We start from the raw sequence: 27,593 nt of genomic DNA on the forward strand, positions 1-27,593 counted from the left end.
AGAGTTCACAGCTCTGGCAGGTGCCAGTGCCAACTGCAGGCTGCTCCTGCCCTGGGGGATGGCAGAGGACGGGTCTGGACAGCACCCAGCTGCCCTGCCCATTCTCAGCCAGCCAGGTCCGGGCCCCACCCAGCTGCTCTAGTTCTTCCTCTCCTTGTGTGCCTGGGGTGGGGGGCTCTGTGAGGTGGGTGGGTGGGCAAGCACCTAGAGAAAGCCCAGCCCAGCTGGCGGTCTGACCAAGAGGGCCAGTGGGTCTGGCTGGGCCCTGCTAGAAGCTGCCACACTCCTTCTGGGGTCTGTCAGTGTGCTGGGACCCAGCCTGGGGAACAGGGAATCTGCTCAGACGTCTCAGCCCCCCACACTCTTCCCCAGGCCCTCCTGGACTTCCAGCCCTGTGGCTCAGGTTGGTACAGAGTCCTGGACTGGGGGTGAGGGAGCATGCCCTGGGCAGAGGTAACAGTGAAGGCGTCTCAGCCCCGAGGTCGAGACAACGTAGTGAGCAACCTCATGGGGAGAAGGCAGAAAGCTGTGATCAAGGTTTCAAACGAAGTGGAGGGCAGAAGGCAGAGAGGGTGTCAAAATGACATTTGTGGAAGAGGGCCCAATATGAGCAATGACCTGAAGTCAGATGTGTCGCTCTATTACTTGGAGGCAGTGTCTCAAGCCAGTGGGGAAGATGGTGCCTAAACCTCCAGGGCTGCACTGTGATAGCAGCTGGAGCAGGGAGCAGGGAGGTGGCAGGGCTTGTGGCAGGGAATTCAGCGCCCTCAAGGCAACCCCACTGGGCTCAAAACTATCAGAAGTAGAACTTGGGGTGGAGACCCCTGGCCTGGTCAAGCACTCTCTCTGCTTTGGGACCCGGAAGTGTAGCTGCCAACATCCCCCTGGCACCCACTAAGGCCACTCCCCGCCCCTCCAGGTCCTCCCAGGCTCCCCAGCAGGCCCAGGGCTGCCGCCTGGGGCTTATGCCAGGAGAGTACAGGGCTGGGGGCCAGGCAAATGCTGGGGGCCAGTCCCACCCTGGACTGTTCTGGAAGCAAGGGCACGTGAGCGGAGAGAGCAGGGATGAGAGGGGGCTCCAAAAGAGGACTCACAGACTCTTCTTCGCTGCTGGGAGTTTTTGCTGCCATCGTATGAGGGTCTTTTTCCAGGATGGGCATCGTGGTGACTCTGGGTCCAGGGAAGCAGAGGTGTAGACCTTAGGACCAAGAGACAGGTATCAACACAGCAGCCACCTGGGCCTGCCATGATCACTTCCCTTCCCTCAGCCTGCCCCACCCCACCCCATGAGGAGGCCAGAGCCTCACAGTAGTGCATAGCAGCCTCTTTGCAGTCCTGGCCCCAGTCTCCCACCCTGACCAGTGTCTTCTATGAGCCCCCAAATGGGAGAGGGTGGCTCCTGCAGTGGCCCTCCAGTGGGGACCTGTTTTCACGAGGCTGCTGCCGCCCAAGACCAACTGACGATCCCGGGACAGCACTGAGGGTGCAGGGCCAGGCCTGCCCTCTCCAAATCCGCTAGGGCTCTCTGGCAGAGCTCTTGTTTTGTTCCTGCCTGGAACCCAGTAGATATGTGCTTTGCTGATTAAAATCTCTCTTCCTCACTAGACTGCGAGCTCTCAAGGGCAAGCCCCTACCCCTGCCATGCTGAGTGCTTTATCTCTGGGGCCTTGCCTAGGGCCTGGCTTGGAGTAGGGTGAGTGTCCATTAGCTGAGGAAAAGGAATGCGTGCCTACATAGATGAATGTGCACATGAGTGACACCGAGCCCCTCCAAGGCCCTGTGCTCCAAGAGGCACTCTGGGCTGATTGGGAGCCTGGCCTGTGGTCAGGGCAGGGAGGGCCCTGGGGCCTGCTGGATGGGTTGTGACGTAGGCAGTCTCTGGTCCACAGGCTTCCAGTGTAGGTGCCATGGGAATGCTGAGGGGGGTAGTGCAGGGCAGCTGGCTAGCCAGGGGCCCTAGGGGCCACCTGCCTTGGCCTGGGGAGAAGCAATTAATTTTGAAGGTGCAGCAGAATTCAGCCAGGCCAAGGGGACAAAGACCATTTTATAATGCTATGGGGCACAACTGCTACCCTTTGACATCTCTCTAAACCTAAACCTGCACCGGCACACACCCATGATTTCCACTAGCCCACCCTCTGTTCTCTTTCAACAGCCTGAAGCTGATGTTTTAACCCACCTTCCCCCACACCAGCCCGACCCAGAGGCAAGCACAGCCAGGTACGGACACATGGCACAGCTGGCCCCAGGAACAGAGCGTCCAGGAAGATGGACAAAGCAGGCCCAAGGACGGAGGGGCCTGGGGCTGTCTTGCAGCCTGGGCAGGGAATGGAAAGTCTGCTGGCACAGTCAGGGGCACTCCTGACTGGGTGGTCCCCAGGTCCCCTGTGCCACAAGACCATAGGGGCTACCCCCAACTGCTAAGTAAAAGAGGCCGCATCCCTTGTGAAGGTGATGGTGTTCTGAGGGGACAGTGAGGACAATGGAAAGTTGGTAAAGGCCCTATAGATGGTGTGGCCAATGCCTCCTCTTGCTCTTGTCCTGGGGCCCCACCACTGCAGCAAGACTCTAGCCAGCCTTCAGGGACCCAGAGCCTTGGAGAGGAGGGTGGGACCAGACAGCAATAAGTCCCCTGATGGTTCTGTGATGGTCCCTGCAGCTGCCAACCCCTCTTCCTCCTTGGCTCTTGGGCCAGTGCCTTAAGGGTGTGTGTGTTTGTGTGTATGTCTTTCTGTCTGTTTGTATGTCCCATCCGTGCTCCTTCTGGCCTGGCTTTCAAAGGCTGCCAGAGGAGTGTCTGCCCTAGCCTTGAGGCCCAACCCCAGCCTGGTTTGAGGTCACAGGCTATCTGTGTGCTGCAATCTGTCTCAGACTTGCCAGGGCAGCCACTTCCCCTCCCCCCAGCTCCCACAGGGTATGGAGAGAGGTGGGTGCCAGCCAGTACTTCAGTCAAGTGGAGTGAGACCCGCAGACCCTCCCACTGCACACAAAAGCGAAGACCTCCGCAGGTAGCAGATGCAGTCCAGGTGAAGGGAGAACAAGCGTGGAGTCCCAGAGCCCTGCCGCCCAAGCCTCTCCAAACCCAGGCACCCAAGCAGCGGAATCCCGCATCCTCCCAGCTGTCCCCCGACGGCCGACGGCCGCCGCAGCCCGGGACTGCCGGGGTCTCTCCGCCAGGGTGCGGTCCATGGACAGAGCCTCCGACAGCCGCCCTCGGCTCCCGGGCCGCGCTCCCCACCCGCGCTGGCCGGCCCAGCCCAGCCCTCCTCACCTGCTCTGCTGGCTCCGCTGCCTCTGCGGCCGCTGCACCGCACGCACCCGGCGGGACTGGGGGCGGGGGTGTGAGCCGGAAGGGACGCGGCGGAGGGGGGCGCGTCGGCAGCGCAGGCGGCGGCGGGGGTGGGGGCCTGCAGCCCGGTCTTTCGTAGAGCCTCCGACGTCGCCAGGTCCCCGCGGCCGCCCCACTGGTGCGAGCGAGCTGGCCGCGCCTCTCCTCTCCTTCCTCTTGTTCCTCCGCCCTCCCCTCTCTCCCTTTCCTCCCTCTCCCAGCCCCTCCCCGTCTCTATTCTTCACAGTCCTCTGTCCTTCCCTCCCCCTGCACTCCCCCCTCGCCGCGAACCCACCTCCCGCCCCCGGAACCTGCCTGGACGGCGTCCTGGACGAGCTCGGGCACAGGCGGTGGACCCAGGCCCGGGAAGGGGCCCCGGGACCTTGCCCCGCCCATACCCGCGGACCCCAGACCAGCCGTCCCCGCTCCCGCCCTCCCCCAACCTCGTTATCCCCGCTGGCTGCCTGTGCAGAGCTCTGGAGTGGGGTGGGCCCCAGGAAATATCTGCCCGCGTCTCCCCACCGTCCAGACGGCCAGTCTCAAACCCTGCCACACCACCTTTCAAAATTATAATAATAAAAAGAAATCTGTTTGTTGTTCACTGCAGGACCTGCTTCCCCTTCTGTTGCCACCTCGTCCCTGCGGGCGCTGTGGGGTGAGGGGGTAGAGGTGGGGGAACACACACTCTACCGGGCGCTCCTCGTGGCAGACCTGCGGGTGCTTAGGAACAAGTGGCGAGAGGCAGACTCTTCTCCCAGACAAAAGCAACCCCCCACGCAGATCTCCACGCAAGAATACACACAACCTGCAAAGACAGACCCTGCCGGGACGCACACGCCCAGCCCCACGCTGAGGACAGACACGCACACAAAGCAGAGCAGACCCCCACGGATGCAATCTAACACACAGGCGCCCCCAACCCCGCTGCTCCACGCTGGGGCCGGAGGACTCTTCTGCAGTCATCAGACCGCGGCCTCCAGGACTGGAAGTGTCGCGCAAGCGCTAGCCTGGGGATCTCAGGACCGGAATTCAAGATGGGAAAGTTTTCTGACAGCCCTGGGCGTCTGCTTGCGCTCAGGGCAGCATGCGGATGGGCTGAGTTGGCACCAGCTCCCGCACTCGCATCCCCTCCCTTCCCGACTCAGAACCGCAGGACCCAGACACAGCAGCCCCCCCATATCCCCCGTCTCTAGGATCGAGCCTAGCTAGCCAAGGAGCACACACATCGCACGCGCGCGTTCCAGAGAGCGGACCCTGAAAGGTGGAGTCTGTTTTTCTTCCTCTGCCCGGAACAGCTGGGCTCCTACTCCTTTCTCGAAGCCTGGACGGGGTGGGATGCTGGTCGTAGAGGAAGCTCAGCCCAGGCTCAGAACTCAGTGGCTGGAGCGGGGCGTGTCCTCAAAGGGCGGGGCCTGGTGTGTCCAGCTGGAACCGTCCTCAGGTTCCCCACGGCGGCACCCCTGGGCGCCGCCCTGGGCCCGGGAAGGAGGGGCTGTCCCGGGCTGAGGGGAGAGTGCGCTCCATGGTGACCGTGGGTTTGCTTCCTGCGTATCCCACAGGCTCCCCGCATGCCCGCTAGGCTCAGGCCTGGTGTGGGGCTTGGAGACCCAACTCACCCCCTCTGCCTCGGCCCTGTGCCTGGCTGCCCATCCCCCAACAGTAAAGAGACTCGGGCTCCTGGGACAGACATGGTTTATTGATTCCAGCTACAGGCACCGCGGTGCAGCGGTCCGTTTGGCACTGGGAGGAACTGAAGGAAAGACAGACGCGTGGCTCTACGCAGAGGATCCCCGAGGGAGGGGGCGCGCGCCTCTTTCTCTCTACTAGGAGCGCGATCGCTTCACTTGCCTCGGTGCTGCACACCCCACTGCACAAAAGGGAGACGGGCACGGAACGGACTGCTGGGGGCGGGGGATTCGGGCAGAAGAAGTCAAGGCTGGGGAGGGGCTGGGGGACGCGCTAGAGGAGGCAGACCGAGCCTGAGCTGGCCAGTGCTCGCTTGCTCAGAGCAGCGGCGCTTTGACCCCAGGGGGTGGGGCGGGCGGCCCGGAGGACGAGAGAGGCTGCTAGCTGCGGGTATGGTAGTAGTGGTAGTCGTCCTCGCACCCGTCAAAAGGGCCAGGAGGGCTGCAAGGCGCGCCGTCCGGGCCAGGCACTGGACGCTCACGCAGGCGCATTGCATCGTACAGACCCTGTGGCGGCTCGTCCAGCAGCACGTCGCGCTCGGAGCGGGAGCGTGTCAGGAGGCCCACGTTGCGCAGCAGCAGTAGAACGGGCGCATAGAGCAGGTTGGCCAGGCCCATGCCCAGGCTGAGCTGCTCAAAGCCGAGCGAGTGCACGATGTGGCCCGCCACTATGGGCCCGAGCGCGTAGGCCACTGAATAGGAGATGTCGGCGATGGCATAGACGCTGCCGTAGACTGAGACGTGGCGCACGTCCACTAGGAAAGCGAGCGTGGGCAGCAGTGCTGTGTCGACCAGCGCTATGCCAAAGCAGAGGCCGCAGAGCGAGACCACCAAGGGCGCGAAGGAGCGGCAGGCGGGCACAATGCACGAGCTGGCACCGATCACAGCCAGCCCCAGCGCCCCGTACAGCCACTGCAGGTGTGGGTAGCGTGCCGCCAGGCGCACTGTGAGGTAGACGCCTAGCACGTGCGGCACGAAAGCCGGCAGCCAGGCCATGCCCATCTCCCACTCGGACGCTGCCATCGTGTGCTTCATCCACGTGGCGATGGTGGGCTCGAGGAAGGCAAGGGGGATGTTGCAGGTGGTGAGCGCGCCGGCTACCACGGCAATGTAGGGGTCTAGCATGAGGCGGTAAATGGGCGTGCCCACCGGCAGGTTGGCCCGAGCCCGTGCGGCAGCGGAGAATGGCTTGGCCACCGCCAGCAGCAACAGCGCGTCGCAGAGCGACACCGCGGCGAGCACCAGGAAGGGTACGCGCTTGCCCGCGAACTCATAGAGGATGCCCCCAAAGGGCGGCGCCACCAGGCTTCCGAAGCTGATGAAGGCCAGCGCCACGCCCAGCGCTCGACTGCGCTCTGGCTCCTCCGGATACTTGTCGGCAATCATAGCTATGCCGGACGTGTCAGCGAAGGCCGAGCCCAGGCCCTGCAGGCTGCGCGCTGCGAACAGAGTGGCGTAGTCCTCGGCGAAGGCGAACATGACCGTGGAGGCGAACATGACGCCCAGGCCGATGAGCAGCGGCACATCGTAGCTCACGCGGTCGATGAAAGGCCCGCTCAGGGGGTTCACCAGCAGCTGCAGGATGGCCTTGGAAGCAAACAGCACCCCGATCTTCACGTCTTCGCTCTCCGTGGGGTATCGGGGCCGGAGGCCTGACCCGGCAGGCCACGCAGCCGTCGGAGGCGCCGAGCTGTTGGCCGTGTAGGCGCTGGCATTAGCTGGAGTGGGCAGCGGCAAGGTGGGCTCCCACACCTCGGGGGTCGAGCTGGGGCTATCGCTGCCCCCGCGCATGTGGGCGATGTAGTCGGGCACGATAGGCACGATGACCATGTACAGCATGTTGTCCAGTAACAGCGCCACGCACACGATGACCAGCAACAGGCGCCGCTGCCGCCGGGGCTCCTGCAACGCCGCTCCCACTGCCTCCGACAGCTTTGTGGCCGCTGCCCGGGCCTGGCCCGCCGGTGCCGCGGGTTCCATGCCCTCACCCCGCTGCTCTTCCGAGGACGCCTCCACCAGGGTTGGGCGCGGGCGTCCCGCAGTGCAGAGACGGGGGCACTGGACTTTGGGGGCGCGGTCCTCGCCAAGCAGCGGGTCCTGTGCCTCAGGTGGCCGCGGGGCTCATGGCCCCGCGCCCCGGGGAAAGGCAAGGACTCGATCTGGAGAAGAGCCGCAGCTGCTCTTAGCCGATCTGGAGACCCGCCTCCGCTGGGCTCAGGGGCGGCCGGGGAGGCGGGCGCTCCGAGGGGCTGGGGCCGGAGACTGGGCACACTGCGCCCGGGGCGCGCCCGGAGCAGCCCCCGCCGCGCTGAGAGGCAGCCCGCGCTGGCCCAGGGGCATGCTGCAGCCGCCCGCCCGCCCGCTCGCCCCGCCGCCGCGCTCCCCTCCCCTCGCGTCGGCTCTTGCCTCCTCCGCCTCTTCTTTTTTCCCTTCCACTCGGGGCTGTGACGCGGCGAGTCCCAGCCCCCGAGTGGTGCCCGGGCCACTTGCGTCGCTCATGCTAATGCGACGTCGGCGAGGCGGGGGCCGGGGGCGGGGCGTGGCCGGGCAGGGGTCCGCTCCCCAGATGCGCCAGGGCTGGAAGCCCCAGGAAGGGGTCTCGGTGCAGAAGAGTCCTGGACGAACCCTGGGGATGGGTGCGCCGCGCGAGGAGCCCGCCCTCTGTCCCCACCTCCAGCTCTAGGATCTGCAGGCTCAGCGCGGGCTCTTCTCCCCTGGAGAGAGGGGAGCGGCAGCAGGTTCCCGCGGCCCCTCGGGAGGGGGAGCCGGGAGCTGGAGATCTCCGCCTCAGCAAGGATCTCCGCGCACAGCGGGCAGGGAGCCCCCGAGGTGAGCCGCGCCTGAGTCCATCTGTTCTCGCAGCTGGATAGTGGAGCTGCGACCCGAGGGGCGCTGGGCACTGACCCCCAACCCTTTCTCTGGCCCCGCCCCCGGCCCCGCCCCACCCAGGAAGGGAGGGGAGGCTTAGAGACTGCTGGGCCTGGTTTCGACCCCCGCCACTGGGCAGATTTTGCGATTTTGCGACTACAAGCATACGGGGGTTGGGGGGACAAGCTACTTCGCCCCCACCCGGGGCCTGGAGTATCAGCCCAGCCCCTTCCACCCTCCCGCACTGCCTCCCCACACTCCCCCTGCCTGGACTCCCCTTTTCCGCGTTAACTGTCCTGGTCCCGCAGCTCCGCCTCTTCTTTCTTCCCTCCTCCTCACCCCCTCCCCACTCTAACTCCTCCCAGGCCCTCCTCGTACTAGACCGAGCCCTCCCCGGCCCTGCCAGCCTCGCCCAGTGTTCTACTCCCCGTCGTCATCGCCAGAGCTGCCTCCAAGCCCTGCGTGGGCTCGACAGTGAGGTGGCTGGGGCCTCTCTTGGAGCTGCACGAAACCCCGCGTGGGTGCTGCGCCCACTCCCGGACAGGGCCCAGCAGCTCTGCTGCTATCGGAAGCGGGGGCAAGGGCTCACCTTCCGAGGGGGCGCCCCGCGAAGGCGCCGGGCTCTCAGCTGACGGGCTGGGCTGCCCAGGCTGCACGCTGGGCCTGACGGGTCCCCAGAGGAGCGTTGACCCTGGATGGCACATCGGGCCCTCTTTCCAGTCTGAGGGCTGCCAGGGGAGAGGCTCCACGGCAGCTGAGGGTGGGGGGACTTGCGTTGTTGAGGTTACAGTTTGTCTCTCTGTAAGAGGAGCCTTCCCACCCTAGCCGCAAAAGCAAACCAGCATTAAACCCAGCTGCTCATCTCACCGTGCCCTCCTCACAGCGGCTCAAAAGAACCTGGGCTGTGAAGGCAGGCAACTAGGATGCCTCCCAGCCCTGCCACTTATTAGTGAGGGTGCCTGGGGGAACTGCTTCACCTCTCTTCCCCTCAGTTACTTTATCTGTAAGATGGAACAATAGTAGTACCCACTGCTTAGAGTGCTGATACATAGTAAGAGCAATATATAAACCTTACTTGCCGTGTTGTTATCATCTGTAAAATGGGCTGTTTTATCCTCAATTCAGTTGTGGGTCTTGTGAAGAACAGACAAAAGGCACAGGAGGCATGTGGCTACCTGGCTGGTTCCTCCAGTTAGGTGGGCATTGTGATCCTGGGCTCCCTCTGGGTTGGCGGAGGGACCAGGGGGCATTGGGAAATTGGTTTCTGTCCCCAAGATGGCTGTGGGGTGAGATGATGGAGACCAGGGTGTGAGGGTGAGAGGCAGCAGCCTTGCCACCTTTGCCCCCATCCTTCCACCCATGATGGCACCCCAGGAAAGGAGGAGAAATTCATCCATTCTGGCACCTGCTCTGCAGTGGCCAAACTGCGCTCTCTCTGAGGTGGGAAAGAGCCCAATATGGGGACAGGACAGGCTCGGTTTGACCTTGGGTGAGTCACAGCCCCTCTCTGAGCCCCAGACTTAGCCTCTGTCCAATAAGGGTTTAGGCGAGAGCCTACCCACTGTCCCCCTCAACAGAAGCGTGGCTGCAGAAGGGCTCTTTTGGTATGGAAAAATTATTTTAAATTTTATTTGATGGCCTTTAGTCAACACACAGATACTCTCCAGCTCATCCTAGTCTTCCCTCAGTTGGCTTCACACACTTATGTCACCTGGCCCTCCAGTCATGGAATTTGACCTCTGGGATCTTCTGACTCTCCCATATGAGACTTTTAAAGAGTCAGTCTTCCAGCTTACAGAGCAATTATTACTTATGCATATGGTATTTTCCCTGTCTGACTTTTTAAAAAGAGGGGGCAGAATTTGAGGCAGAATTTTTCTGTCGAGTGGCTGAAGAACAGTGGAATCTTAGAGAAGAGAAGCTTTCCCAGGGATTTCAAGATGCAGACTCCTTCTCTCAGCCTCTGGCCAACAACAATTCATGACTCTTCACGAACCTGAAGCCAAGTTATCTGTGGGCTCATACCTAACGCTCCAGTCCTCCGTTCCTGTACGGCAGGAAGCAGGCTCATTTACTAAGCACTTGCTTTGGGCCATGGCGCTGGGTGTGCTGCTTTACTCCATCCTCCCACAGTGGTGGTGCAGTGTGGGTGCTATTCCCCTGGCCTTACTGGGCATGGAGATCCCTGCTGCAGAGTTTGGATTTAAATCCAGGCTTTGGCACCTGTCTCGTGATCCTTTTGCTGCCTTCCTATGCCCTGGGCCACGTTGTGCTCCTGCTGCTCCATCTCCAAGGTGGCCACACCTTGGCAGTGTAGGAGAGAGGGGCAGATCAAGACCCATGGGAGGAGGAAGGCCCTGGGCTGGCTCCCTAAGGAGGTCCCAGAGACACTAAACTCCTTCACTCTCCAACTTCCAGATCAAAAGGTGACCCCCATCCCTCATCAGACTGAGGACTGAGTGCAGGAACTGCAGGGAGGTGACGGACCCCTTCAGCAGAGAGCTGTGTAGGGCCTGAGCCTTGGCAAGACCTGGCCAGGACCGCCATGCCTGTCCTGGCCTGCAGGGAGCTGTCCAGGGTGCTGGCCCTGGCTCTGCCACTTGCCAGTCAGGCTCCCACAACAATCCCGTCCCTCCCTTCCTTCGCCTGCTGCTTCCTCTTCACTTCAACTCTTGGTAAGTTCCTTTTCCAAGACTGCTCTATCTGAGCATAACTTACAGGCAAAAGGGAACTTCCCATCCAATCCCATAAGAGAAAATGGAAACATTCTTCTATCCTTTCTTAACCGGATATATCAACTGTTGCTGAAGGGTTCATATCTGGTACTCAATGTAAGTTGAATGAGCAAAGGAAGGAATTTATTTATTTGGCATAAGGAAGTACTTATAATGTGCCAGGCACTGTTCTAAGCATTTTACCAATATTAGCTCATTTAATACTCTCACCATCTTTTTTTATATTACCTTTTTATAGGTGAGGACACCAAGTAAAGTAATTTATCACATAGAGCTCACGAGTGATGGGGACAGGATTCAAATGCCAGTGATCTAGCTCCAGCGTCACACTCTCAGCCACCATGCCGCCCTGCTGTGGGGTGGCTGAAGACCTTGAGATGACTTACTTGAAAGCATCTAGCTAAATGCTTGACACTTAGTAGGAGCTTAATCATTGTTATTTTGTATGGATAGAGACAGCTTGGTGATTTCTGGCTGAAAATCTTTCTTTTCATTGTATTCACTGGATACAACTGTGCCTGTAGTTTAATAGAATCAAGTCTGCTCTGTGCTGGACCGAAGCCACAGGGAGCTTCTGAAGGGCTGGGGAGTCCTGGTGTATGGGAGTTTGGGGAAGGGGTAGAGGGATGGCCATCCTGTGGTGTCTGGGGTGTATGTGGGAGTCTTGGGTTGGTGGCAGGGGTGGGTGTGTGCTGCCACAGGGAGGTACCATCCCAGCCTGGCCTCGTTTCTGAGAAGGTCATGGGGCCTCGTCAACTCTAGGGCTTTGCCATTTGTTGCTGCACTGAGACACCTGGTCCCAGAGAAGGGCAGTGAGTGTGTTTCTGCAGAAACGCAGGTTGGTGTTGGTGGCTGCAGCACGAGGGCAGGGTGCCTGCTCCTGATTTATTACTTCTTTGTCTCCCTGGAAGCACTTAAGTGCAGGCTTAGTTCCAATGAATCCTTGTTGGATTCCAGCACTGGAGGGGGAGTGCAGTTTGCTCGGGCCTCTGTATGCCCTTCCCTGTGTGCTTGCTTGGGAGGGCCGCAGGGCCTCAGCATCACTTAATTAATTTAGGCTTCCCCAGTCACATCTTCTCGGATTCAAAGGAACAGAGTGGCCCCTTGTCAGCTTTTCCCAGAAACCTGTGAGTCTGGTGGCTGGAAGCCAGAGGACTACGTGTCTGCCTGTCTGCCCTTGGCCAGCCTGTCCTCGGGCCCAGATCTGCCTGGTCCAGCATAGCTGGACCTCAGTGTGAAAAGAAAGGGCCTGCAGCTCTTGCTTTGTGGGTGGGCCTCTGGGCTCCTCCACACAGCAACCAGGAGGGAATCTTGCTTTCCTGCTTTCTTTCCAATTCCCTGATACTTCCTACAAATCACTGGCTAGAAGCACAGTCTCCAAATCTCTTTGGTTTCTGCTCCCTCCATGTACTTTTTATCCCAATCCAATGAGTGTCTCAGGCTCATCTCTCTCCTCCATTGATACCACTGCCTGTCTGCCCAGCCCAGTCTGTACATCTTGCCCCACACGGGGACAGCCAATCACCTCCCACTTGCCCCTTACTCCTGACCTGGCCAAGCCACTCCTATGGGACTGCCAACTTCTTTTGTCTGTAAAGTTTCAGGCAAGCTCCCAGCTTGCTCACAGACTCCTCAGGAACCCCTGCTGCCTGGAACTGGAGCTCAGCCCCTCTCCTAGCATGGTGGCCTTCAACAATGCCTCCTGCCTTAACTGTCTTCCCTGGCAGGCCCCAGGAGCTCCTACCTCTGCACCTTTGAATCAGTGTTTTTCCGTTCCTGCCCAGCTGTGCCTACTTTTGGTAGCCATAACTCCTCCCTGATTCTGGAAATATTGTGAATACCACCCCAACTCCTCTGAAATTTATCCCCCATGGTGCTGGAGCTGTTCCCTGGCTCCAGCATGAGAGCTCCTTGCAAGTAAGATCTGCACTGTGCTTGTGAGGCGTCCGCATAGCACTGGCCACAGCCCTTTGCATAGGAACTGATGTGTCAGTGGCTTTCAAATCCAGCTCTACATTTATTCAAATAAAAATTAATCACATAAGTAATGCATATCTATCTATCTATCTACATATATTCTTCTCATAGAAACTAGAGCATTGTGAATGCTGGGTCCCCTCTGCCACCTCTCAGATGCTACAACCCTTACTATTTTTGTGTGTATTTTCCAAGCTCTTTTCCATACATATATATGAGCTCATATAAAATTTAAAATAAATAACATGTTTAACAAGTATATTTTAACATAAATGTTGTTATATTGTATCATTCTGCAGTTCTCTCATTTTCTACTCATTATATCCACTTTAGTCTATATAGAAATAGCTCAATTGTTTTAGCTGCTGGATAGTATTTCTTGTTATGAATATATTACCATGTTTTTAACTATTAATATTTCCCTATTGATGGACATTTGGGTTATTTCTGATTTTTAGATGTTACAATGTTGCAATGAATTTCCTTGTGTTTGTGTAGATACTTTTCCAACCAATACACTGACAACTGGGATGCTGGGTGGATTCCAGCAATCTTCTCACATTTTAAATTTTAAAAGAAATTTCCAGATTGCCCTTCAAAGTGGTTATATAAATGTATAGCCCCACCAGCAGTGTATGGGGTACAGATGCTCCTTGACTTACAACGGAGTTTTGTCCTGATAAACCCTCTGTAGATTTGTAAATTGAAAATACATTTAATCCATCTAATCTACCAAACATAGCTTAGCTTAACCTACCTTAAACATGCTCAGAACACTTACAAGTAGCCTTCCATTGGGCAAAACCGTCTGGCAACACAGTGCCTTGTAGATTACCTACCAGTTTTTTTACCGTGGTGACTGGGAGCTCACTGCCACGGCCCAGCACCACTGGAGAGGGTTGTACCACACAGTGCTGGCCTGGGAAAAGATCAACAGTCAGAATTTGAAGTACCAATTCTACTGAATGCATATCACTTTTGCACCATAGTAAAGTCCAAAATTCGTCAGTTGAACCATATGTGCATTGGGGATGTCTGCACACAATTCTCTATACCTCTGCCAACATTTGCTCTGATCAGTTTTTTCCCCTTTTGTTAATCTGAAGGGAGAGAAATGGCATTCATTATCATTTTAATCACTTAATTGTTTAATTGGCTGAGTATCTTTTCATATGTCTATTAGCCATTTGTATTTTGTCTTTTGTAAATTGCCAGTTACTTTCTTTCCTTGTTTTCCATTAGGCTGTTTATCTTTTTCTTCTGAGTGGTAAGAATTCTCAACATTTTAAAATAGAATATCTTTGCCCCAGACATATATATTGTGGATGAAAATTATTGCTATATCTTCACTAGTTAGATTTAAGACTAATACTTATTGGGCAGGGTACATTAGAGTTGATGTGAGTTTGCTGCATCCATGAAAACCCTTCATACCCAGCCCAAATTCTTTAGTTTGACATAAAAGGTTCTCTATAATCCATCTACCCATGTGGTCTCAATGTGATGCCCAGATTTGATTCTTGATTCCATCTCTCTAAAGGTTGAGCAAATTTATTTTAATGCTCTGTATCTAAGGTCTGTCCATTTTAAAACCCTACAGAGTTGTCCCCTCTTTGCACGTTTCTAACTCTCTGACCTTGTGCAAGTTACTTAATCTCTCCAAACCTTACCTACACATCTATAAAATGGGTGCATTGCCAATACCTCAGGGGGGTTGGTGTGGATGGAATGATATTACTTGTAAAGTAAGTCGATGTTGTTGTTGATTATACCACCTCCTGTCTACTTTGATGACTTTTACTCATTTTTTATGATCACATCATGTCTTTGTCCCATCCTGCTGCCCTCAAATAAGCCTGATCTCTTCCTCCCTTGTGTCAGGACCATGTGCCTGTTACTGCAATATATAGCGCAATATAGCACGCTATGTTGCGATGAAGTGTTCACATGTCTGTGTGCTCTACCAGGTGTGAGCCTTTGAAGGGCGGGGCTGAGGTGGCTGGATCTCTCACTGCCTGGTGCGGAACACCCTGAATCGATGACCCCGGAATGATAAAACAAGCCTGTCTGTCAGTTTTGAGAATAATTAGGGATTTCTCATCTTGCCAAAATTCTGTTGAGCCTGGAATGGTTGGAGGGACACTTAGAAGGACTAAAGTGTTCCTGAAAAATACTTCAGATACACCCTGGGGAGACCCAGGAAATAGCTCCCCTGGCTAGCTAGTCAGGTAGGCAAAAAAGATATTTAAGGGAAATTGCATTTTGCAGTCAGAGTTGGCTCTGTTGGGAAAACCAAGGAGACAGATGAAGGCTGCGGCCCTCTCCTGGGTCCAAGTCTTGCTGTGGTCTGAAAAGCAAGTACGATCTGCCAGGGTCACTTCCATTTTCAGACTTGAAAGGTGTGGGTTTGGGGCAGGGGCCTCAGGATGCTGGTGCAGGGCACGGGCAGTGTGCAGGACGCCCGGCAGGATGCCCATGCAGACGCACGCCGAGTGTCCCCGTACCCCGCACGCCGCGCGTGAAGGGCGCAGTGAAAATCCAAGGGAGATGCTTGTGTTGGAGCTGATTGTTCTGAATGTGTAGGTAGTGACCACCTACCCCAGGTGCCTGGTTAGTGTGGCCACGGGTTCAAGATCATTTGTCTGGAAGGGTCCAAGAACAGGCTCCCACTCAGAGGGTCCCCGGGTGTGGACGTGGAGATGCCAGGAGAAGGCCCCGTCTAGTGGGAAGGCCGAGCCCTGCCCTGCACCAGACTGTGCTCACCGAGCATCCGGAGAGGGCAGTGGTGCCTGCCGAGCCAGCCAGTTCCACTGAGGCATCTACGTGGCTGGACGTCGGCCCTTCCCAGGCTGCCAGCCAGGCTCTGTCCGGGCGAGGCTGTGATGAGAGAGGTCAGGCGGTCTGGGCGCCAGACCCGCGAAGGCTTTTACCTCATTAGCTCTCACTCTCTCATCGCACCCCTGTGAGGCAGGTCTTTCTCTGGGCCCCATTTTATCAATTGAAAATGGGCGGGGCAGGGTGGGTGAGTGACGGGTGAAGGTGCAGACTGTGAGGCTCAGGCTCACGTGTTTATCGGCCTGGTCATGTGGTTCTGGCGCTTCGGGGCCTGTGGAATTCCTCTGTGGTGTCCAAAGCCCTGCTTTCCCCAGGGCCCGGCCTATGCGCAGGGTCGGTGCTGCCATCGTCCCCTCCCTGGTTGTGGGGGACCGTCCAGCGCCAGGCACAGAGGGGCAGGCAGCTGTGTCTCTTCCTTCTCCAGACATTCTGATCTCGGTCCTTATTTGCTCGTGCTGGGACTGGTGCACTAGCCTGTTGGCAGATCCCCCGACCCAGTGTCGGCACCGGCTCCTGGTCCCCCAAAGCGCCCACAAGTCAGCTTCTTAAAACAGATCTTCCCCCTGTAGGAACTCATCAGATAGTTGTTACCCTGGCCACCTCCTGCTTTGAATTCCCGCTGCCTGGGGTCAAATTCAGTAGCTTAGCGTGGCTGTAGAGGCCTTGGGTGCAGCGTCCTGCTCCCCCCCCACTCCTCCTCCACCCCCTGCCACATGTGGGGTCGCCTCCCATGATGGCTAAGTCCTGCTGTCTGCCAACTGTGTTCTCTCTCCCACTGCACTGAGAGTGAGCCGGCCCACGTGCGGACACCACTCAACAGCACGTGGGATTCCTGCCTGGGCTTGCTCCATCTTACATCCCCCAAGCCCACAGTGGGACCTCAGGCAGAAAAACACCTGGAATGGTTTGAGCCACACGTACACACAGATGTGAGCACAACCCCTCTGAGGTGAGGCACACCCTGTCATCCATTGTGTTCATGTTAAATGCTGTTCACAACCTACTAATTTGGTTTTATAGCCTGCAGCCCCTCAGAACACCCTTACGATGTCAATACTATTATTCTCTCCCATTTTGTATGTGATGAAACTGAGATGCAAAGACATAAAGCAACTTGCTCTGGGTCACAGCCCCAGGGAGCAGCAGAGGCAGGATTTGAACCCAGGCCCCAGAGCCTATTCTTCCATCCCCCACGAGTGTGGCTTTGGTGATTGATTAGGGCTCCAGGGACTGGGTGACTCAGCACAGGAGGCCACACTGAGCCCTCTTTGGGGGTGGCTACATAACGGTAGGAAGGGGCAGCAGGACAGAAAGAGCTGAAGTGTCCTACCCTCCCCTCTGGGTCCAGCTTCAGCAGCAGGTGGCTCTGCCCAGAGTGCTGCTCTTGCTCCTGCAGGGGCAGGGGACAGTCAGCTTGTGCTGAAGCAAGGGGGATGGGGACCCTCTCTTCACCTGCTCTCTGTGCACAGGGGACGAGGCTGGAACCAGGGTGGGAGGTGGGAAGTGTCCCTGGCGGAGCAGGGAGGGGACCGGAGCAATATCCGGAGGGCTGGCAGTTGCATGGGTAGTCCTGGGCAGTGGACAGTAGGCTGAAGGACAAGGATGGCACAGTCACCACCCGAGAATGTGCACTGAGGATGGCCAGTGTTTCACACATGGCCTGTGACCCTCTGAGACCTGTCACTGCCCAGTGGCTTGTTTTGGAGGCTCCCACAAGCAAGAAAGTGATCAGAGCTCTGATCACCTCCTGTTGAGACATAAAGACGTTGACACGTACCTGAAGAACCTTGGTGGCCACGTGGCAAGATGAACCCTGAGAGGACGTGTCCACGAGAGCAAGTGTCAGGGCAGATGAGGTGACAGCCTGGGGAGACCCTGACCCCCAGACTCCCGGCGATGTCCTGGGGGCCTGGAGAAAAGCCTATGCCCTGACGGGAAGAACTGGACCTTGGGATGTGAGCAGGTGCAAGGGACACGGCGACTACTAACTCTGGCCTCCGGGTATCGCTCTGGTCCCCTCCCGGCCGTGCCAGTCAGGTTCTATGGTGAGGCTGGACGCCCTGTTGTCTGAGCAGGGGAGGGGAGGCCCCTGAATGTACCTGGAGCGGCAGGTGATGACACGGGCAGATTCAGAGACTAGCTGCAGACAGGAACACAGGTGTGGCCTCCGTCTCTCCCCGGTGTGTGGGACGAGGCAGCAGGAGTGGTGCCGTGGGGAACGTCACCCAGGCATTCCAACTCAGCTGAAAACAGGGTCTGCACTGAGTGTCAAGAGTAGCCAGTGGAGTGTTTCCCCAGGGGTTAAGATGCTGTTAATAAACCGCTTTTAAAGCTAGATTCAAACTGATTCCTGATGACGCACACACGCATCCCTCACAGGGCTCGTGCTTGTCTCCCCGGGGCTGTGAGGCCCCAGCAGGATGTTTGGCCATCGACGGGTGCCAAGCCCCACCAGGCTGGCACATAGGGCATGAGTTTGAGCAGCGAGGATGGGGAGATAGAAGGCGTTCTCACCTGAACTCCTCCATGCCCTCTGGCAGCAGGCTGTATGACCTGGGATGTTCCCCTCATCTGACCTCAGGTATGAGCAGATTCCAGACTCCCTCATGGAGTGTTCGGTCCGCATGGTGCTGGACGGGCTCAGAAAGCCTCTGTCCTGCCCCTAGAGACTGGCCCTGAGTAGCCTTTCTCAGCTGTCCCTGGTGAGGTCTGGGACCACCGAGCATGAGCGTGTTGGGGGCTCTGAAGGGGCCCAGGCTGTGCCCCTCCCTGTCACATGGCTCCCCCAGCTTCAGGTCCAGCAGGAGGGATGTCAAGGGGCACCTGGCCCAGAACTGAGGGCATGTGAGAAGACGGGAGGGCGAGCGGGCTGTCTCCTGGGCAGGGGTGGAGACTGGCAGGGCTGTCCCAGGCCAGAGGTGGGGACAGAGGTGCACACTGACCAGAAGATCCAGGTCACACCCAAGGCAGGTGCCCCAGGTGGGAGGCCAGGTATGGGCAGAGGACACTGGAGTGTGGAGCCTTGGGGATGGGAGGGGCAGTGTGCCAGGCTGGGTTTCCCTGGCCAATTAAAAGGAACAATGTAAGAGTTCTCATGTTTGGAATTTTTCTTAAGGATTCAGTCCCAGGCACAGAATGACTGGTCCAAATGGCAGGACCGTTTTATGTCTCCTAATTCATAAAGCCAAATGCCCTCTAAAAACACGATGCTGGATTCCACCCACCCCTGTGAAAGGTGCCTCTTCAAAGTTATTTCCTCAAAAACACCAACAAGCTAACGGGCTCTCTGCCGTCTTGTTTGATTGCTGCCCTTCCAGGTCAGTGCTCTCAGACCCTCCAGGCCCTCTGGGCTGCACCACGCCCTCGCCGCTGCGCAGCAGGTCCTCAGCAGGCCCAGGCCAGGCCCCCACCAGGCCCTTTGCATGGTCGTCCCTCTGCCTGGGAGGGACTCCATCTGCCCATCTCATGCCCTCACCTCCTGCCACCCGTCCTTGTCAAAGAAGCACTTCCAGACGGCCTCAGCTAAGCCTCACCCAGCAGCTGTCATTCCCCTCGGCCACTTCATTTTTCCCAGCCTGTGTGTCCCCGCTAGACATGTGGCAGTTTATGGATCATGTATACTGTCTGTCCCCCCTCCCTGGAGTGGATGCTCCATGAGGGTCCGTGCAGGAGGAGAGTGAGGTGGGCACACAGAGCTGAATGTCAGCCGGAAAAGGGAGAACGGGCCCTGGGCCCAGCACCCGCTGCCCAGCTGGCACGGGAGGCCTGGGGAGGGAGACGGGCGGCGCCTCCTGGGTCTGCCCTCTGCTGCTCCTGGCGGGAGGAGGCGAGTGACCCCACTGACCCCTCTGGATGCCGAGCAGAGGCGGCCTCAGGGGGTTCTCTGCCTCAGCTGGAACTGGGTGACTGCATGTGTGGTCCCCTCCATGGGGGCCAGGAGGTGGCAGGTGCTGGCTCTCAAAGGCCCTTGAGTGGCTGTTGAACTAACCCAGGGGGGGGGGCAGGAAAGAGACGGTGTCCCCAGAGAAGGCCAGGATCCAGGACAGCCCAGAGATGCAGGGCAGGTGTGAGGAAGGTGGGTGGAGGCAGGTGGGAAGGAGGGGTGGGCTGAGCTGATCACAAGTGACTCCTCGAAGGAAGCAGAGGTGAGGGGAGGACTCAGGGCATCTGCCCACTGCTGGAATTGCGAATCTGGGACCCAAGTAGCCCTGGCCATGACAGCCCAGGAAGGCTGACCTCTGACCCTGTAGCCACTGGCCTTCTGGGCCATGCTTTAGCTTGTCCAGGGTCTCAATAGGCCCTCGTTGAGATGGTGCCTATGGCCCCGGTGCCCCTCCCTCCTTGATTCCTGAGCACTTCCCTGCCTGAGACCCCCAGGGCTGGGAGGCCACCGTTCCCTTAGAAGGGGCCTGGCCCCGTGGACCTGAAAGCTGCCAGGGTGTGAAGGGTGGATGGGCTCCACCTTGGTCAAAATCAGAGACCACACCACGCACGGCAGCTGGACTTTCTGGAAGGGAGATATTTGTCCTGGCTTCGTGCACTGGCGAGGCTGGGTGCAAAGGGAAGGAAGCACAGAGTGTCTCCGAATGGCTTGTTCAGGAGGCCTGGAAGCCCCAGGAGACAATCCAGGGCTGCCCAGAAGCCTGCATGCCTCCTACTGAGTGACCCAGGTGGCAGGTTCAAGGAAGAACTGGCTGAGCAGGCCCCGCCCCAGCAGGTGGTGACCCACAGAGTCCTCGGCCTCAAGGCAGGAGTCCGGTGTGGAGGTGGGCGGGAAGGAGAAAGCTGGCAGGCAAAGGGCCAGAGAGCAGGAGGGCCTGGACTCCAGAGGGGCGCACAGGGGGTCCGGGGGTGGCCTTACCCCACGAGAACAGCACAGGACGGGCAATGCCCAGAGGAGGCCTTGAGGGACAAGAGAGGGCAAGAGCCCAGGAGCCTGAGGACGGAGGATGAGCCCAGTACTCGCCACATGCAGGGGAGGCCCTCAGGGCCAACATCACTGAGCGCCGGCCAGGTGCCTCTACGCGGAACAGCTTCACACAGTGTCACCCACATGTACTGCCTGACCACCTCGTGAGTACCAACCATCAGGAAATCCCTATCCGAAACCCTGGGGCCTTGTGGTTCTTGGAATTGAAAATCTTAAACGTTTTAGGAGAATAAGATGGCGTGTATGTTGTATGTACTGTACCTTTCCTAACTCCCCAGCAGGGTCTGGGGGTCTGCCCATAACCCGGTACATCAATATTCTCTACAGAGAATTGTACAAATATTCATACTTTGCATGATCAATAAAGACAACAAATGGACTCACATCAGTCCTGGTCAGGTTGTGCCACCAAATGGGTTAGGTCAGGACAGGCTTTGGAGCCATACGAGTCACAAGAAATCTTTTGGCTTTCAGTGCTTTTAGAATTTGGAACTGCACATGGGGAGTTGTAGGTCTGTACTCGTCCCTCAAGTGAGTCTCTGAGGACTTAAGGGAAAGGCCAGGACCACAGAGCTGGAGGCTGGCAGAGCTGGGCTCAGGTGTGGGCTTTGTGGCTCTGGCGATGGCTCGGGGCCGTGCAGCGCCGGAGGGGCGCCTGCTGCCAGTAGGACCCCATCTGCAGAGCACGGACGCGGTGCTGAAAAATCTGTTTTCTAAAATCATAGACGGCCGGTTGTGGTGGCTCAGGCCTGTAATCCTAGCACTCTGGGAGGCCGAGGTGGGCGGATCGTTTGAGCTCAAGAGTTTGAGACCAGCCGGAGCAAAAGTGAGACTCCGTCTGTACTAAAAAATAGAAAGAAATTAGCTGGACAACTAAAAATATATAGAAAAAATTAGCCGGGCATGGTGGCGCATGCCTGTAGTCCTAGCTACTCGGGAGGCTGAGGCAGGAGGATCGCTTGAGCCCAGGAGTTTGAGGTTGCTGTGAGCTAGGCTGACGCTATGGCACTCTAGCCCAGGAAACAGAGTGAGACTCTGTCTCAAAGAAAAAAAAAAAGTAAAATCATCCACGCCAGAGACTGGGCTGTTTGAATCATGGTGAGAATGAGACAGCCCAGGCCTCTCTGGAGGACCCAAGCCTGGGCGTCATCGTGGCTCAGAGGGTCTCTGTTTCCAGCCCAGGTGCAGAGAGCTCCAGACAGGGCTTTCAGGCCAGCCTTCTGCACCAATCTTGAGTGTAGTTTCCAAGGACAGGGGCCCCCGGGCAGCACAGAGCCCTTACCTGCTGCCCTGCTTTGTGCAAATCTGTCCCTGTGCTCACCCCACCCCGGCTTCCCGTCTGCAGTCCCCCGTCACTCCTCTGGGGGCGCCCGACGGCCCGCAGTGCACGAACAAGCCTGACTTCACTGGGCCTCGCTGCGCCAGCAGCGCCCCCTGCTGGTCCTTATCGGATCCGCTTTTTCTCGCCGCTGACGCCATGCGGCCCGCTGATGAGACGGGGCGGCTCGGGATCTCTGCGCAGGGAGTCTCGCTGCGAAGCCAAGCCCTTCCCTGCTCTCTGGCCACAGCCTGGCTCCGCGCCAGCCAGGTGCAGCTCGCGGCTCGGCTCGCGGGGCGCGGAAGTCCGGCGGGCGCGGCGCCCTCCCCGGCGCGGGACGCGAGGCCCGCGGAGCCGGCGCAACTTACCGGCCAGACGCGGGCCAGCTTCCCGCAGCCCGCGCAGCTGCCGCCCTGTGCTCCGCGAGTCCGCCGCATCCTGCAAGCACTGGAGTTTGTCATCTCTGCCCCCGACGTTTCTGACAAAATAAGCGATCTCGCTGCTCCTAAACTGCCAGGCAGGAAACTCACGACTTCGTGGGAAAGGGAAGAATGTCTCCATGTGGCGGGGGCCTACTAGGTATGACATGCCATGCTAGACATTTGCATGCTCGATCATTTAGTGAACCAGAGAGAACCATTTCACAGATCTGCACATTGAGGTCTCAACAGAAATGGAGGCTCCGTGAGGTTTGGCAACTTGTGCAAACCCTGCAGAAAATGATGGGGTGAAACGGGACCAGGTCTGCCTGTTCCTGAGCCCAGGCTTTGACAGCGGCTGCACCCAGATTCCTGTTCCAAGGCTTGCCTTCAGGCAATGTCATCATCTCATCACCCCCCTCCTGTCAGCACTGGTGGGATGCCCTCATGGGGTATGATGCCACCCAGGCTTTCCTAGGAGGAATCAGAGCAGAGCTGGTGGAATGTGAGGGCCAGGTTTGGATTTTCCCTCTGGCTTGTCAATTGGGGAACTATGGAAAGAGAGAACTCCATGATGCACAATATTTACTTCCAGTGCCAGGGCTGGGGAGGAGCCAGGACTCAGAAATGCAGACCCTGTTCCTTGGGGAGACACAACACAAACAGAAACTCCCACCTCCAGGGAATCAGTGTGAGAAGCATCAAGGCGGGGACGGAGGCTGGGGCTGGGCTGCAGTCCTGGGCCAGGAGGGTAACTCGGGGCAAGGGTGGCCAGCGTCGGGCTGACCTTGCAGACACAGGGCTTTGACCCTGCCCACCCCTGTTTCAGACTGGACACAGGTTTACTTGCAGTGGCAGCCTCCTGAATCTGACGTAGAGTTGGCTGCATTTTATTTCTTTTGTTTCGCTGTTTGGCTAAGTAAAAAAAAGCCATATAATCAACTCCTACAGTAGTGCCTGCTGGGTTTGTAGAAAGCAGCCCTGTGCTTGGCTGCAGGGTTTGCCAAATGTAGTTAAATTAGAATCGCCTGGAGAGCTTGTTGAAATGCAGATTATTGAGCCCTACTCCCAGAAGTTTCGGATTCTGTGGGTTTGGGATTTGCATTTCTAACAAGTTCCCAGCAGGGTGTTGTGTGTCCTTGCCTGGAATTGTTTTCTACTTTCCTGTGCTGGTTGCAAGACCACACTTGGAGAACCGTAGCTGGGATGACTCCATCACTGGTCTTTGCTGCCACTGCCTGGTCACTCCTGAGAATGACATGCTCTTCCTCTGGCTTGTGTCAATTACACGTTCATCCATCTTTATTTCACCAAAAGTATAGCTGGGTTAAATTGTTTTCCTTGTAGATTTCTCAAGTAAGATTTGATTTATCCATTGGGCTTTAAAAATCCATGTCAAATTTTGCTAATATCGGCCGGGCGTGGTGGCTCACGCCTGTAATCCTAGCACTCTGGGAAGCCTAGGTGGGAGGATTGCTTGAGGTCAGGAGTTCAAGACCAGCCTGAGCAAGAGCGAGAGCCCCGTCTCTACTAAAAAAATAAAAAAAAATAATTAGTCAGTCAACTTAAAATAGAAACAAAAAATTAGCCGGGCATGGTGGCTTGCACCTGTAGTCCCAGCTACAGGGGAGGCTGAGGCAGGAGGATCACTTGAGCCCAGGAATTTGAGGTTGCTGTGAACTAGGCAGACCCCACGGCATTCACTCTAGCCTGGGCAACAAAGCGAGACTCTGTCTCAAAAAAAAAAAAAATTTGCCAATACAACTTCTACCTCCGAGTTTTCTTTAGAAACTATTGTTACTGTTAATTTTTGAATCAATTAATAATTTTATCTATGTTTTTTTGCCTATTGCATTTTGTGTTGATTACATCTTTCTTTTCCCCCTACCCAGGCAATTTGTTCAAATATCACAGGTGTTAAAATAGCGAGATCAAATGTCCTGCTTTGTGGTTCTTCAGGGTTAAGAACTGACCTCTTTCTAAGAAGAAACCAAGAAGAACCAAGAAATGAGAAATCATCAGACTTGGAGAGCTTGAATGTGAATTCAACATCTGCTACTTGCTAATGTGATCTTGGGTGAGTTACTGATTTGCTTTCTCCTGGGGATTGAGTAAGATAATGATTGCAAAGCCCCTGGCACATAGTAGGTGTTTTAGGACCTGTGCAACCTGGTCTGCGTTCCCTCCCCAGGCTAGACTGTACTCTGATGCTGTGTTCTCCCTGGAATGGAAATTGCAGAGACTGAGTGTGGTGAGGGTTTTACTCCTCTGTGCTGGGTCTATACAGTTCCAGACGACATCCAGGCATCGTCTGTAGGCACAGGCGGGGTTCAGGTCGGGGGGGAGGGGAGTGGGCCCGTCATGGAGCTGATGAGTCTTGCCTAGCAATGGTGGGGGACACAGTGGGTTTTCCTGTAGCCTTAGTCAAGCCCCTCGAAGGGCAATTGGGCAACTATTTCAGCAAAAGGTGAGGAATGTTCTGATCTCTATCATCTCTTACAGAACAAAATTGTGGGTCCATGGTGACAGCCACGAAACATTTCCTCTGCCTTATTTGGGGCATAAAGAGAGAAGTTTCCCCTCTAAATTATTTATTGAGACATGTGTCAAAAGAGTAAGCAAGCAGGATATTAAAAGTGGATTCTGTATGTCTTTAATACATAACCCATTAGAACTGGTCCACGAACAGAATGAGCAGAGTTTTTAGAAAGGGGCTTTCAAACATCTCTTGAGGCAGAAGATACACACCCTCCCCTCACAGTAGGTTCACCTTTCAGAAGATGCACAGAGGTCTTGGTATGACTCCAGGAAGGACAAGTACAGGGTCTGTTGTCCATCTGTCCCCAGGGGAGGGACAATCACCTCCCAGCTGTGCTCAGCAGCACAGGCCCCATCCAAGGGAGTCTCAGTCCATTTGTGCTGCTGTAACAAAATACCTGAGACTGGGCAATTGATAAACAACAGAAATTTATTCTCACGGTTTTGGAGGTTGGGCAGTCCAAGAGCAAGGCGCCAGCAGGTTCGGAGTCTGGTGAGGGCTTGGTCTGCTTCCAAATCAGTGCCATCTAGGTGTCCTATTGTGGTGGAAGGGTGGAAGGCAGGAGCGGGCGGAGCTGGCTCCCTCCAGCCTTCCCTAAGGCCGCTGGTCCCATTCGTGAGGGCAGAGCCCGCATGGCCCAGCCATCTAAAGGCCCCACCTTGAAACAGTGGCGCGTAGAGGACTAAGTTTCAACATGGATTTCAGAGGGAGCACAGACACTCAAACCATAGCAAAGGAGTTTTCCATAGCAAGAAACATTATTTTGTTTGTGCTTGAGGAAGTGTTAACTGACACTGAATGCCAAACTATGAAGTGATTAAAATTTGACTTTGCCCCATTTCTAATTCCTCAAGTCCTTCCATTTCTAGCAGGGGCATCGTTTCTGAAGTGGTTCTGTGCGGCTACTGATACCTCAGACCCCAGCGAAGATCGGGGAGGGAGGAAGCCAGTCACGCTTAAACAGAGAGCAGCAGCTCTGGCCTCACGGGCGTGGTTGCCGTCGTGCCGTTTGACTGCAGGGCTTCGCTGGAACTCCAGCAAGCTTTCCCAGTGTTTCCCAGACGTATTGGCCACTCAGGACCTGTGCTTGTCTGCAGGATCATCTTACGGGATTAGATGTTTGGGAAGCACTGGGCTGGTCTTTTAAAAAATGCCTTGGGAATGGAGGCGGGCAGCAAAGCAGCACGTCTCAGTGAGGGTTCGCGCTCGACCCTTCCAGGGTTTCTTGAAGGAGCCCAGGAGAAGCTCTGACCCTATGCGGGAAGATGAGGGCTTGGGCCTCAGAGGACAAATGTGGGAGAACCAGGAAGGCTTCCCAGCGAATGATGTCTAAGCCAGGGCTAGGACTAGTGTGGTCCCGAGGTCTGCATTAGGCCCTGACTATAGGGGTGTGTGTGCGTGTAATCGCTCACGCTCCTTACCTCCCTGTCACCCATACCCACGTGCACATGCACACCCACTAAGGCTGCCATTGTTCTTCTGGAATTCCACCATGGCAGCTGCCCTGCTCTTTGACCTAGTGCTAGACCGTCTTGCAACGGCCTCTGTGAACTGGCAGCCATCCTGTCCCTCGTCCTATATGACCCCGGATGGTGTTTCAGAGGACTTGGGTTAGCTTGCTACCTTTGCTCTTTTGTCCCAGCCCTGGGCTTGGCTGATCCTCTCAACTCTCCGGGCCTTCCCTGCATGGCACGTGGGGTCCTGGCACCAGCAAGGCCAGGCAGGAGCCAGCCCAGACTCGGCTTGCCCCGGCCCTGACCGGGCCCAGCCGACAGCCGACGCTGTCCCCTGCGTGCAGGGCTGGCGGAGCGCCTGGACCACAAGCGCGTGCGCCCAGTGAGCAGGTGCCACGCGTGCCCAAGCACGCTTCCCCATTTCCACAGAAACAGTGACACTGCCTGGAGTTGGGAAATTGAGGTCTGTGTAGTCGTGTCAACAGCGTGATGCAGCTGCAGCCCCTGCTTCCTGGAGGCCCCGAGGGAGCCAGATGCTGGGCTGGGGAGGGCCGGGCAGGGCGGGGGGTCGGGGGAGTGGCTGGGTGCTGCCGTGAGGCACAGGGAGGGGGTGAAGCAACCCCCCCCCCCCCCGCCTGTGCTGGGATCGTTCTCTGCTGACGTGTGGGCACGTCCTGTCACAACACTTAGTTCTGTGGTTCTAGGCGATGCTGCTTCTCTTGCCTGAGTGGCCTTGCATTGGGGTTGTTTACCATTTGAAGCACCCCCAGAGGAGTAAAATAACCGCACATGCTCTGCAGGGGAGGGGAGAGTGCTGACACAAGGTGGAGAAGCCATCGCTAGCAGCAGGGCAGCGTGGGGCCAGAGACGCCCTTTGGGGTCCTCCAATAGACCTCCGAGCAAATCGGAGTTCACTGGACCTAGACAGGTGGGCGCTGATTCTCCGGGAGGAGGGCCAGCCCGGGTGAGAGGAAGCCCGCCAGTCAGGGACCCACACAAAGCTGAGCAGGTGAGATGGCGCGAGGCGGTGAGGGGGAGGCTGGGCTGAGCTCGATCTGTGCAGCCACCACACCACGTGGCTCTCCGCCTAATCTGGAGCATCACACTGAGGCCTGGAGTCGGGCATTGCGTGCAGAGAGACAGCGCGAGACACTGAGTTGAGCAGGTGGACACTATTAGAGACTTGGATTGTCTTCTTGTATCCCCTGAGTCTTCTGTACCTTGATCGAAATGGCCATAGTGCATTCATTCATCTGTCAGCTCGTTTACACATCCATCTCTGTCCCTGTGTCCAGGTTGGGTTCGTTTCTCTGCTGGGCAATGCAGACACAGGGAAAATTGGACCGTGCCGTGCTGTGCAGGTTCCAGACCCAGGAGCCTTTCCTCCTGTGTTTTGGCGATGACTTGCTCACCCCACCCTGTCTTGTCCATGAAATTCTCTTCCCTTCTCAAGGATCACCTTTCAGTGAACCCCTCCTCTGTGAAGCTCCCCCATGTCAGCAAGC

General features: G+C 56.9%; 2 protein-coding genes across 2 annotated transcripts in view; both read right to left on the reverse strand.

Moving 5' to 3' along the window:
* The window catches only part of LOC142875688 (choline O-acetyltransferase), a 49,439-nt gene extending 48,279 nt beyond the window's left edge, over nt 1–1,160 (reverse strand). Inside the window, exon 1 of the mRNA XM_076010404.1 lies at nt 1,095–1,160. Within this exon, the coding sequence (XP_075866519.1) occupies nt 1,095–1,160 (66 nt within the window). The remainder of the gene's footprint in view (nt 1–1,094) is intronic.
* A 3,843-nt stretch (nt 1,161–5,003) lies between these two features.
* Nucleotides 5,004–7,417, reverse strand: LOC105860088 (vesicular acetylcholine transporter). The gene has a single exon (XM_012744541.2). The coding sequence runs from the start codon at nt 6,991–6,993 to the stop codon at nt 5,395–5,397; it is 1,599 nt and encodes a 532-aa protein (XP_012599995.2). The 5' UTR covers nt 6,994–7,417; the 3' UTR covers nt 5,004–5,394.
* Nucleotides 7,418–27,593: the final 20,176 nt, after the last annotated feature.

This window comes from Microcebus murinus, chromosome 14, assembly GCF_040939455.1.
Source record: "Microcebus murinus isolate Inina chromosome 14, M.murinus_Inina_mat1.0, whole genome shotgun sequence".
Taxonomy (NCBI): Eukaryota; Metazoa; Chordata; class Mammalia; order Primates; family Cheirogaleidae; genus Microcebus; species Microcebus murinus.